Raw genomic sequence first — 12,108 nt, forward strand, 5'->3', positions numbered from 1 at the left:
GCGGGATCCGCCGAGCAAAAGCCGTACTAGCACAAAACTCTCTGGGGCTGGGCTCTATTAGCCTTTACCCCCGAGAGGTTCAGCAAAATTCAATTCTTCCCCAGTATGGCGCTTTGAGCCTACTGGGTGGTCTCGTTTCCCCGCGTCAACCAGACTGGTTAGAAGCAGGACGTCGGTTCGACGAACCTTTACGCGCCTTAAGTAGAGAACAAGGTGACGGGTGTCTCCATAGACAGTACACCATCAGGTGTTTACATGCTGCTCAGTAGCTCGGAGCTCTCTTTCCTCCTTCTAGGCATAGGTGACATCCATTGGCTCAGGGGTGTGCTTTTTATCCAAGTCGTGCAGACTTGAAGTTGAATTCGGCATCCAATGCCACTTTCACCGCTTCTTCAATAGAAGACGAATACACACGGAACACTACCATTCTGGAAACGCCAGAGCGGAGGCCCTCCATAAAGACGGTCAGTTCGACCACCTTGGGGTAAGGATCTGCTGCCATCCGGCAATGAGAGTTCTCAACTCTCAGACAGAGTCCACGGACTCCTTCTTGCCCTGTCGGGCAGCAAGAAAACGCAATCTCACGCGAAATGTCTGGTTAGGCGGCGAGAACACTCGCAGAAGCTGACGTTTCAGCTCCTTCAGGGAGGGGAACTCATCTTCAACCGAAGCACCGCACGTTCATGCCTTGTCTCGCGCTTGGCCCCCGAGCTTGAAGATAGCTAGCGCCGCGCGCTGTTGCTCATTCTGGAGAATGGCGGATGCCATAGCCATCTAAAAAAGGACATTCTCTCCATCCTCGCCCTCTAAGGTCTTAACGCTCACCATGAGCGGCATGGATCAGAAAGAATCTTTCGTTGTCGATGGTGGCGTCAAGACGCCGCTTCTGCTGTAAGTGCTCTAACAGAGCATTTTTATAGTTTTTCTCTAGGCGGGCGCTTATGGCCTCGGGGTTTTGCCCAACAAGTTGCTCCTCGCCCTCAAGGCTCAGCAGTTGTAAAAGCCCGTCCTACATGCCTTGAGATAAATAGAAGTATTCTTCCATCCTCACAACGAAATCAGTCGTAACGACTCAGGCGTAGTGACCTTAACGAAATATCCTCATCACAATCTCCGTATCATAGCTTGTGGAAGGTCTGCTGTTGACAATTAAAGTCTGGTGTGAAGTAGCATGGACAAAGCACCACGATAATTTGCAATTGAACGCAAATCCGGCAAAAAAATGGATAGGAGCAGCTCGTCTGTGTCTTGACTACAGACGGTGTCGCTGACAGCTGATACGAATCATTTTGTGTAAGCGATGCTCGAAGACTCAACGGACGATATTATTGGGGACATTATTAAGAGGAGCGACACAAAGTCGGGTTGCTAGCACTGCCAGAACCGGCAAGCTAGCTAATAAAACGAAAGGATAACACCTGTTGACACATTTCAGACTGGTGCATGTTAAGGCTTATTCGTTTGTATATCACGAGCGATCAGTCCATAGCACTACGTCTTTTTTCGACCAAGTTATTCGTCAAGAATGTAGATTATTTGTGGCCCTCATAATGAGGTCAAACCAACTAAGTGTGCCAAGCGGTCCGTGTTGTAATACCGGAAGGGGCACTGGTGTAAACTCGCTTGGGATTGGTTTGAGTAGGTGATATATGATTTGCTATACTCCCAGCCTTCCAAAAAATTTATAATCTTTAGAATCGTGTATGGCACTATCGCCGCACGGATCGCATCACCAACGCATAAAGTCATACAATATTTATAATATGCGCTTCATCGAGGCATTTATCACCACATTCATCTCCAATCAAATTGTACTTTACCTCAAAAGACTTACTCGCACAAGATTGCTGTCGATATCGTTATCCTATAAACGAGGTCTGTCGACTATTCCTTCGTGCGTAACAGATGACGGCACGTACCGATCTTTAACCTGAAGGATATTTTGAACTCGATAGGAGTGTATATCATGGCAAGTAAATTTCAGATCCGCTCGTTAGTTCAAGCCGGGAAGGCTCAACGCAATGCCATCTTCATCTCCTTTGACACCAGGTTAAAGCAATGAGCAGGCTAGGCAAAAATTGAAGCCTTAGAGACGACGTAACATGACAAATCCACCATACAGTTAGGCTTTTCAACGACCAAAATTTTCGCCTAGCACTACTTTTCCTTCTTTTGAAGATGGTCGTGCCATATCAGCACAATTCGTACTTGCAGATGGCCCTGCCCATCAACTTCTATAGACTCCTTTAGTGTAATATTTACATACTATGTCTTTGATTAATGCGGGATATGTGGGTGGCATGCTACCATTGGAGCATCCGGCCAAAAGATTTCGTCAGCGCCAAATCCGCAGTGATAGACAGCACATACACTTGAGAAGAGCTCGTAAATGTTTAATATTGATCTAAATTTCATTTCTTGGAGTGCTTCATTACTATGATCAAGTACACTGCCTATATAGGGCTATACTATGCACACGTATAGATAGACTGGAACAGCTGTTTTAACCGTCAAGTATCGCTGGTGTATAAGATAGCCCCAGTCAAAATAAAACCCTACAGCACGTGCTTGACATGGCTTACACGACTCGTGTCGTTTCCTATCATACGATAGCCCCTGTCGCACAAACAGCCATTTCTCGGGAATGTCACCTGATTACTCACTGCAGTGAAGTGCATATTCCTTCTTCACATAATTTTACACGATTCACGACGTACGAATTGATCAAGATGGTGGATACATGGCACATGTATGTTTTTTGCTTGCGGGTGATAAATGATCTAAAAGATGATGCCAAATTTTGTAGCGTACATTCTGAAAGAGGCACACGAAGGCCAGATTGCAAAGAAAGTTGTCGGTAGGGGGTATAACCAGCTTTGCGCGCTGCATTATTGGCTAGTCGTGCACGCTATGTACACGCTTAATGAATGAGTAAGGGGGAGGTCATGTTGATTATTAGAATACCGGGTCAAATTGGCTGTGTATTTGACGCGTTATTCTGCAAAGATCAAAGCCTATGCGCGTCGTATAACTGAATAGTTAATAATCATTATAATCGATAAGAAATTATCAAAGTTGTTAGGGAGCTTTGGAATCCACACTACGCGATCGTTTGCGTTGATCGTGGTGTCCAGGATGTAGTAACCCTCGTTCGAGATCGAGACTGAGGAATGTCGGCCCTGCAAAACGAAGCACTCAATAGGATATGCGGATCAAGGCTGTGTCTGCATGGCCGCAAACACTGAAACAAAACAATGCTTGATTAAAAACTGTGGAAATGAGAAGGAAGGCAATGAAGCCTACACGTTTACGTTTGCGATAGCCATGATATTTGGTTCTATCGACATCATTTGGACAGGCAGAACGCGCTGGCGAAGCACGATGACAGGTAAAACGCATATTACAAGGCTACACAATTTCATAGAAATTTTAAAATCAATAAACATTAATGGCGACAATCAACAGCACTTAGGAGCTGTAAGTGCGGATTGCTTTCGACAATTCTTTGTACGGTCTGAAGCAGCATGGGATATGCTGAAGACAGCTCTTGTAAGTAGCTAAAGACTATATCAAACGTGTAAGATTTTAACTGCTTTTGAGAAATGGCAAGTCTGTTTATCAAACTTAACCGAACTGCGTAAACACCTGATTTATATATTGGACGAGGCGATTGCAATCAACGCGCCTCTAAAAATGCGTGTTGTTCAAACTTTGTAGATAGGACACGATCTTTATCGGCGGTGATTGCAAGGGCGATTCGATGATGTACCGCTGCTTTCTACGCGACGAAGGAACAAGCTTGATAAGCGTATTGTTGTTTGATCAATTCTTTACAAATGCTGGATGTACTCGTCCAGAATACGCCTGTAGCATACAAAATCACAAGGCAGACAAGCAAAGTGGCTAGATTGCCATTAGTTATACCGGGATCGATCGAAGAGAAGAAGGCTAAGAAGAGGGGGGGGCAAGGCTTTACAGCTTGTTTAAATAAGATCATCATGTCAAACAGCTAGACTAGATCGCTGGTGCAACGAAGATGTCCTTCAACTCGCACAGAGAAAGGTTTCAGAACCTCTGCCAAAAATGCAACCGAGAGCCGTTTTGGAAGCCGAGATTTCTCGGTTTTATTCGCGGCAACGCCGCCTATTTGGTGTTGCTCTGTGATCCCATGCAGTGACATACATTTTGAGCTAAGTACAGGTACAGTATGTTATCACTTTGCTATGTGGATCGGATTTACAGCTCTCACTATAAAACTTACGTGAGGCTAACATCCCAAGGTGTTTTAGGACCACTCATTTGTTCTTTGTTTTCCTCGGGCTCTTTCACGTTTACTCAGCCCTTTCATGTTTACTCAGCCCTTTCATGTCCGAGGGGTTTACTAACGCCATTACAACCTCCCTCATTAAGATCTTTACCATACTTTTTTGCCTTGAAAATTGCGCATAAGTGAGCTTTATACTGCGCAATTCCTCCCTTTCAGTTGCAGCTTACAGTGCATGCTCATGAACGCATCGGAAGTTATCTCCCTTGAGTACCCACATGATATATCGAGCTACTGCAGGAAGCGCGACCCTCGGGGTCGTCGATCTTCAAATATACTTGAAAGTAGTCGGCCTTTTTGGCAAGTCCGTCGATACGGTGGTTTGCACGATCTATGATTGCCTCGATCTTTGCAACATCTGCTTGCAGACCATACTTCAGGATTCAGCAACCCAGCCTGAAATTTGGTGGGCACCAATTGGAATTGTTTGATGTGATTGTCTTCGTCCATGTTCATCGTGCTTTGGACGAATAAATCGTCGAGAAAGGATTGTGCGTCGCCACGATGTGGCCAGAACAGCTGCGTTGATAGACGATTGATGCGGACAACAGAGTCTGAGACTGACTAGCCACTCCAAGAGCATCTTTCTTTTAGTACTCACCCCGGCGAGAGCACTTGATCATAATTATACAACTAGCTTGAGAGTGCTGAACATTGTCTAACGACCAAGGTGCTCTGTAGCACGATTTTTTTGAGAATCGGTGTTTGCTTCACCAACGAGGCTGCACTAGATAAGGAAGGACGATGTGCAATTCGCCACGCTCGTATTTTGGACAGAAGGACCTTGCACAACGCCACTTTCTCATTCATGTTTATGTTCAAGAGCTCAAAATCTTGCATAAAGACAGAGATGAAGAGGCAGCTAGGCGGGACAGCGTTCGGTAACCAGAACGATTCAAACAAGCAAACTTACTACAAAAATGCTTCGCTAAATTTTCAAGGGCTTCCCTTTTGCGTAGCCCAGCCCCTGAAGTACCCCCTGAATATCGTCCAGCACCGCGACATTCTCAATGGTGGCAGGTACACGAACTAAAGATGAGTCAGCGACACCTTGAATTGTTGCACGCATGACTTTCCCAGAGCGAGTTTTGGGAAGGGCATTTACAAGGCCAACTGTTTTTAAGCATACGAAGCTGCCCATTTGCTCACGCACATCACGTTTTACTTGCTCGATGATCTATATTAGCTCAAAAAGAACTTTTATGCTCAGAAGATGTTATGGCTCGGTTGCAAGGTACGTACTTCTTCAGGCGGTCGCTTTATCTCCTTATCAATCACAAGGAGGGCAACAGGAACTTGTCCTTTGAGTGGATCGTTCACACCAAACTAAAGTAAAATTTTGGTAAGATAAAATCATAAAATCCCAGCAATTATATCAAAACTGCGAAGCACACGTACAACCGCGCATTCAACGACTTCCAGTATCTTAATAATAACTTCCTCAATCGATCCTGTCGTAATCCGATGTCCCGCAACATTAATAACATCATCTGTTCTCGACATCACCTAGTTGCATATGAGCATGACGATCGGGTGATATATTTTAGTGCGCGGAAGATTTGAGATATTCACTAACGTAAACAAAGCCGTCTTCATCTATTTGTCCAATGTCTCCGGTGTGATAGTATCCTGGAAATCTCTTGAAATACTTGGCATAAAAGTCGTCTGAATTGTTGTGCAGTGTAGTTAAAGCACCTGCACGATCAACGCATGAGAGCTTCGTACACAACTCAGAAGAAAACGATCAGTTTGTATTCTGTCATACCAGGTGGAAGTGGCAGCTTCACCACAAGTTCGGCATCTCTATCTTCATATCCATCATTTTGACTCAAGTCTCGGCTAGCATCGTCGCTCTTCAAAAGCTGAACATTCCAACCAGGCACCGGTCGAGCAACCGAGCCAGTCTTGATGCGAGGGTGTCCATCTTCTGTCAGTTCATCGCTGTGCAGACCTAAGCATGGTGCCGTTATAGGCCATCCAGTCTCTGTCTGCCACCTTGATAGACGTAAGCACGGAATTTTCAGAATATTTACGTATTTGTAGCGATTTTACCAGTGGTCAATGAGAGGGACACCAAGTGCGTCGGAGAAAAATTTGAAAGTTTTAGGATCACCGCGTTCACCAGCTACAAACATTGTTCTATAACATAGGTTAAATACATTGGCAACACACAAGAAAAGGGTCTTACATACTCAAGCGTCTTGCAAATCTCCCTCTTCTTTTTTTTCAAAAGCAGTGCTTGTGGGTCATCCATTCGGATAGCTCGCAACGCAGTAGGAGCTGTGAACATGGACTTGATACCGTACTCTGTTATCAGGCGCCAATAAACACCAGCATCTGGTGTTCCGACAGGCTTTCCTGCGTACTGAACAGACTGCGAATGAAATTAACACATTATATCATGCAAAATATCACTCGTTATCCAAGTAGAAAATCAAACCATACTGTACATCCATGGATGAGCGGGCCATATACGACGAGTGAATGACCGACTGTCCAACCCATATCGGAAGCTGCAAAGAAGGTATCTTCCTGAGTGATGTTGAAAACATTACGCATAGCCCACTTTAGCGCAACGGCGTGGCCACCATTATCTCGAACTACCCCCTTTGGACGTCCTGTAGTACCTGACGTATACAGAATGTAGAGCGGATCTGTGGCTAGCAAAGGAACTGCTTCAACAGGGTCTCCGATTGCCATTACGTCTCTCCAGTCAACGTCACGCCCTTTGGTCATTAGGAAAGGATAGATGTCCCGTTGCAGCATGACAACTTTGCTGGGCTTCCAGGTTGATCGTTCAAGCGCGCCATTTAGAAGTGGACCGTAGTCAATAATGCCTTTGGGCTCCACACCACAACTTCCTGATATGATCAGCTTAGGCGTCGCGTCGTCAATGCGCGCAGCCAGCTCCGATATAGCAAATCCGCCAAACACAACGGAGTGCACAGCCCCAAGTCGTGCGCACGCAAGCATGGCCACCGTCGTCTCTAATACCGCTGGCATGTAAATTACAACGCGATCGCCCTTATTAACGCCGAGCTTTCGTAAACCGCCAGCAAAAATAGACACTTCAACGACAGAAAGTATGAAAAGATGCTGATCCCGTCAAGATAGTTAATGCTTACCTTCTTTTAGCAACTGGCCGTATGTAATACTGGTTTTCGTGCTCGTGAGCGGACTGTCGTAGTGTAATGCAGGAACATCACCGCGCCCATTGTTTACATGCACGTCCAAAGCATTATAGCACGTGTTCATCTCGCCCCCGGTGAACCATCTTGATGACGGGCCTTGCGTGCTATAGCAATAACCAGGCAGGTCAGCCAGCGCACAACAGCATCAACTGAAATCGTGACCGCGCAGCATTGCCAATCTTACGTACGTATCAAGGACTTTGGACCAGGGTTTAAACCACTCAATGTCTTGCGCAGCTTCGGCCCAAAATTCTTCTGGCTTGTCAAGACTTCGTCGATATTGCTCCGCGTAGCTGGCAATCGCCCGGTATTTTGAGAATTGAATACGACGTACGAGGAAACGCTGGCCTAGTGATAACACTCGTAGCATCTGAGAGCGAAATGAAGGTGCAAAATGCGGAATGATTTACGGTAAACTTCAACGTGCAAAGGATATCGGTACTGTATCGATCTGGACTTTACTGTTGCATCTACGTCGTCAGCTTTTGGGCACCTACAACTGTGCGAATCGTACTTAAAGCGGTCACGACGCAATGATCGTTCGCGCCGAGAGCGACAGCGAAAGCGACGACGAACAGCGTGCAGTACAGAGTCAACTTAGCTCTATATTTGACCATCCAGAGACCCTAATTTCCTCTACTACTGGGAATGCTGCTCGGTACTTGTGGTTTGCAGGATGCGCAACATTGGTATTATTGCTGCTCGTGGACATGGCGGCCATAAACGACCCCTCTGACGTCTTTGCGCTGCTTCCTCTATTATTATCAACAGTCTACTATGATAGAAATTTCATTCCGAATCTCCCAGCGTCTATGCTTAACCAATTTGTAGGCTTTGCGCTTGTGAGTGGATGGATCTACACAAGAGAGAATAGTCTGAGTGCTGGAAGATCCACCCAATGGTTACGTGGTAACCGCTACGGACTGTGGACAGTAGGGGCGTTGCTGCTTCTGGGTCATGTTGTGACCTGCTTCTACGTGTTGTTTGCTCTTTTTGAGAGTAATGGAGACCGTACCAAATTCTGGCTCGGAAGGAAACATTCCAGATGCAATATGAGTTTCTTTGGACGAGCATAGTGTCCAGTTGATTTTTTTTGCCACATGTTAAAAGTGGTTTAAAACTTTTCAGCTGCCTATCTTCGAGCGATAGATGACATTTTTCCGTTGGAAAATAAAGCTTAGTTTATGCAAATGTGAAGAGCGCAACTGTGTCTTTCGAAATGAATGTTGAGCTGCAGTCAGCTCAGCTCGAAGCTAGTCACGTGTGAAGAGGCTGCTGATGGTGATTATAGGCCTACAATTGATAAGCAAAGCAATGCAATAATAGCATTTGCCTTTGAAGGTGAAAATTTATAAAAGCTTTGATATGGGGTGGGCAGCCATTTTATCAGTTCTAAAAATTAAGTTTAAAAGCAAGTACTGGCATCTTATGAATCATCATGGTGATTTATAAGTTATTATAGAGAATTATTTTTTAGCGCCGTTTTAAATAGCTACACAAATCTGTTACGGTGATACAGATTGTGAGGTCTGTAGCGAAATTCGGTGGTGACAGCCACTGTCACGACGTTGCAGAGGAGAAAGGGGGCAAAAGCCATTTCGCCCACTCGACCGGAAGGAGGAATCCGGCGTCCTTCGCGTCGCGACCCTCGAGCGCCATGGAGACGGAATGTAAGACTTTGTGGATGGGTGATATTCAGATGCATTGGGATGAAACCTTTATTGTCTCGCTCTTTGCTTCGGCCGGTGCGTGGGACCTCCTTTTTATTTCTGTAGGCCTCCCTGTCACTATTATACGTTTTTTGTGTGATGCTTTAGCTGAGCAGCCAATCGTTAAGTTGATCCGAGATAAGGTAACAGGCTATCCAGCAGGTTACGGATTTTTAGAATTTCCGACACAGCGAGGAGCTCAGCAAGTACTGGAGACGTTCAACGGCCAACTTATCCGTAAGTTTAATGACGTCAATTTTATAACTGCTTGTGCCGTGATTGCGTTTTGGGTCTGTGTAATGAAAAATGTGCTCATTTTATTGCATAGCAAACACGTTGCATCGGTTTCGAATGAATTGGGGCGCTGGTGGCCGCCGCATTGAGACATCAGACGATCACTCCATTTTTGTAGGAGATTTAGCACCGGATGTGGCGGATGAGCTGCTTTTAAGCACTTTTAGTGCTCGTTTTACCACTGTGCGAGGTGCCAAGGTGGTCATGGATCCTATAACGCGTATGTCAAAGGGATTTGGTTTCGTGCGCTTTGGTAGCAAAGAGGAAGCTGATCAAGCACTCCAGACAATGAACGGTGTGTTTTGCTCTTCCCGTCCCATGCGCGTTAGTGTAGCTACTGAGAGGAACAAGGCTCGACAACAACTTGGTTTTAGCATGAGTGAGGAGGATGGAGCCAATACGACGGTTTTTGTGGGTGGACTAGACCCTGGAACTTCAGAGGAGGAACTTCGCACACGGTTTGGGGCGCTTGGAGAAATTGTGTCTGTTAAAGTTCCACCTGGACGTGGTTGCGGCTTTGTGCAGTATACAACAAAGGAAGCGGCAGAGGCTGCAATTTCGCAAATGAATGGCTCAGTTGTTGGTGGCGTGAAAGTTCGATGTGCTTGGGGCCGATCTGCAGCAGCACGTGTCGCTAATTATGGCAGTTATTACCCTCAACAGTATGGACAGTACCAGGCCGGATACCAGGTACGATCTATCCGAATAAATAAGCGCGTCATGATGACAATTAAACTTTTGCTGCAATGGAATAGAATTACTATGGGTATAATGCTGCATACGCTTATCCTCAGTACCAGCAGGGTACATATGGCTACGCTGCCTATGGACAGTATGCCCAGCAAGGGACCCAGTCTCAGGGCGGGTACCAACACCAGCAGGTGCAGCCAGTCGGAAGTCAGTTGCCACAGACCGCCAACTATGGCCTCCCCCAGCGTCAACAAGATCAACAGCCCGACTTTACGCGACCTGATGACATTGAAGCCATGAACCGCCGCTTTGCCTCCCAACGTGCGTACCAGGTACCGATCGTAATGTTTGTCTGGGTGGTGGACATGGATTGGTCTAATGTCTTATAACTCTTGCAGAATATGCCTCCGGCTCCTAATGCAGCGTACACTCCGATGGCAGCAGATGTCGCAAATGGAACTGCAATGGCTGGCTCGATTTAATGTTGAGAGGATATAGCGAGGTAAAGAAGGTCAAATATAAGGAGAAAATTGCGGCCGAGAGTAGCAAGGCAAACGTCAGGCTCTAGAGAGGCGGACTGGTTGAGGGCATTGTCAGATGATGAGATGAGGTGATGCAAAACCAGCGAGCGCAAATGGCTTTTATTGGCTTGTGAGAGTGTGGAATGCTATGAAGAGTTTCTATTTGATCATTTTTTATTTATTTTATTAGTTATCGTTTTCTTTTCTTCAAACCTAGCCATACGCCTCACCTTCAAGTCTTCAAATGAATTTATTCAGAAGTAGCTTTGAGTTTTTCCCTGTCCATTTTAAATGAAGGGTAAGGAGCTGGGCATAAGTGATGAGGGGTAACCTGGATTTTTAATTGCCTGAGAAATGCTGGGAGACTTAATTCTTCATGTTTCTTCAGTCAGTACGTGCGAAATAGCGATGTGTGAGCTAGATTAGTACAGTTAGCGATCCACTTGCACATAGGATTTCTTCCTACTTGAAAATGGCAAGTTGAGGGTATCAAAAGTAGATAGCTGTAGCTCACTCACATCCAGCTCTTTTGAAATACGGCTCGACGAGGAATACAGTCAGTTGCAGTACTCTTCCATGGCTTCTACAAGTCAGTCTCTTCGAGTGAATCGCACAGCGCAGCCACAGACAGCACTATGTCCGGTGTTTTTGGATCTTTGTGTGACAGCATACGATGCACGCCTATTTTATAGTACAGAAAGGATTTGTGCAGATCAGCGAATAAAAGAACCGCAGGCAGAGATCGTATTTGTCACAGGGTGACCGTGGCGCCTTTGAAAAGAACACGCTAGACTCGTATAGTTTGCGTTATTAAGCGCCAACAATGATAGAACGTTGCTGCATAGACAAAATCTGACTCTGTAATGCTTTTCTTGAGACTTAAATGTCCTGTAGTGAGAATTTCTTGTTATACTATCCACACTGATAAAACCCTATGTGCTGCATGGGTGACGCTAGCAAGGTAACGTAATTCTCAGCAACGTCCTGTAACTAACATCGGAACTATTCCAGTTCACGTGCCCAAAGCATTATGAGCCACTGAGAAAGGCGTGTCCCCCGCAATCGATTACTTACGAGTGAGGTAGCAGTGGTCTTTTAAGATAAAAACAGACCTAGCGACATACGATAGCCATACACAAAGCCGTTCTCCGAAGGTTAGACGCTATCTATACACCGCCGCGGAGCTCACAACGCATTCCACTTGGTATTAATGCAGCGGGGCTGTCGTAGCTAAGCGCTTGCGGAAGCGTAGTTTCGGTCACCGACCTTTCGTTCTTTACAAGAACCCAGTATGAGTTAGCGGATCGCAATCAGCTAACTCCAAGAGTAATTATTGCCTTCCCAAGGCTAATTGACTCTTCGGTTTAAATTCAAAACTG

At 45.7% G+C, this 12,108-nt stretch overlaps 5 protein-coding genes across 5 annotated transcripts; 3 read left to right on the top strand and 2 right to left on the bottom strand.

Moving 5' to 3' along the window:
- Positions 1 to 3,228: 3,228 nt before the first annotated feature.
- Positions 3,229 to 3,561, top strand: PHALS_00159 (uncharacterized protein; the record flags this gene model as incomplete). Its single annotated transcript, XM_024728536.1, has 1 exon — positions 3,229 to 3,561. The coding sequence occupies one exon, from the start codon at positions 3,229 to 3,231 to the stop codon at positions 3,559 to 3,561; it is 333 nt and encodes a 110-aa protein (XP_024572199.1).
- Positions 3,562 to 4,009: 448 nt separating this feature from the next.
- PHALS_00160 (uncharacterized protein) lies at positions 4,010 to 4,299 on the bottom strand (the record flags this gene model as incomplete). Its single annotated transcript, XM_024728547.1, has 2 exons — positions 4,010 to 4,190; positions 4,262 to 4,299. 2 exons carry the CDS (start codon positions 4,297 to 4,299, stop codon positions 4,010 to 4,012), a joined length of 219 nt encoding a protein of 72 aa, XP_024572200.1.
- Positions 4,300 to 5,252: 953 nt separating this feature from the next.
- PHALS_00161 (propionyl-synthetase) lies at positions 5,253 to 7,885 on the bottom strand (the record flags this gene model as incomplete). Its single annotated transcript, XM_024728558.1, has 10 exons — positions 5,253 to 5,501; positions 5,567 to 5,650; positions 5,723 to 5,830; positions 5,901 to 6,019; positions 6,090 to 6,319; positions 6,377 to 6,463; positions 6,517 to 6,698; positions 6,770 to 7,392; positions 7,450 to 7,619; positions 7,704 to 7,885. The coding sequence occupies 10 exons, from the start codon at positions 7,883 to 7,885 to the stop codon at positions 5,253 to 5,255; spliced, it is 2,034 nt and encodes a 677-aa protein (XP_024572201.1).
- A 340-nt stretch (positions 7,886 to 8,225) lies between these two features.
- Positions 8,226 to 8,591, top strand: PHALS_00162 (uncharacterized protein; the record flags this gene model as incomplete). The annotated part of the gene is made up of 1 exon (XM_024728569.1): positions 8,226 to 8,591. One exon carries the CDS (start codon positions 8,226 to 8,228, stop codon positions 8,589 to 8,591), a length of 366 nt encoding a protein of 121 aa, XP_024572202.1.
- A 581-nt stretch (positions 8,592 to 9,172) lies between these two features.
- PHALS_00163 (nuclear acid binding) lies at positions 9,173 to 10,690 on the top strand (the record flags this gene model as incomplete). The annotated part of the gene is made up of 5 exons (XM_024728581.1): positions 9,173 to 9,260; positions 9,333 to 9,461; positions 9,553 to 10,208; positions 10,274 to 10,540; positions 10,607 to 10,690. The coding sequence occupies 5 exons, from the start codon at positions 9,173 to 9,175 to the stop codon at positions 10,688 to 10,690; spliced, it is 1,224 nt and encodes a 407-aa protein (XP_024572203.1).
- Between the last annotated feature and the right edge of the window lie 1,418 nt (positions 10,691 to 12,108).

Source organism: Plasmopara halstedii (genome assembly GCF_900000015.1).
Source record: "Plasmopara halstedii genome assembly, contig: Scaffold_110, whole genome shotgun sequence".
NCBI lineage: Eukaryota > Oomycota > Peronosporomycetes > Peronosporales > Peronosporaceae > Plasmopara > Plasmopara halstedii.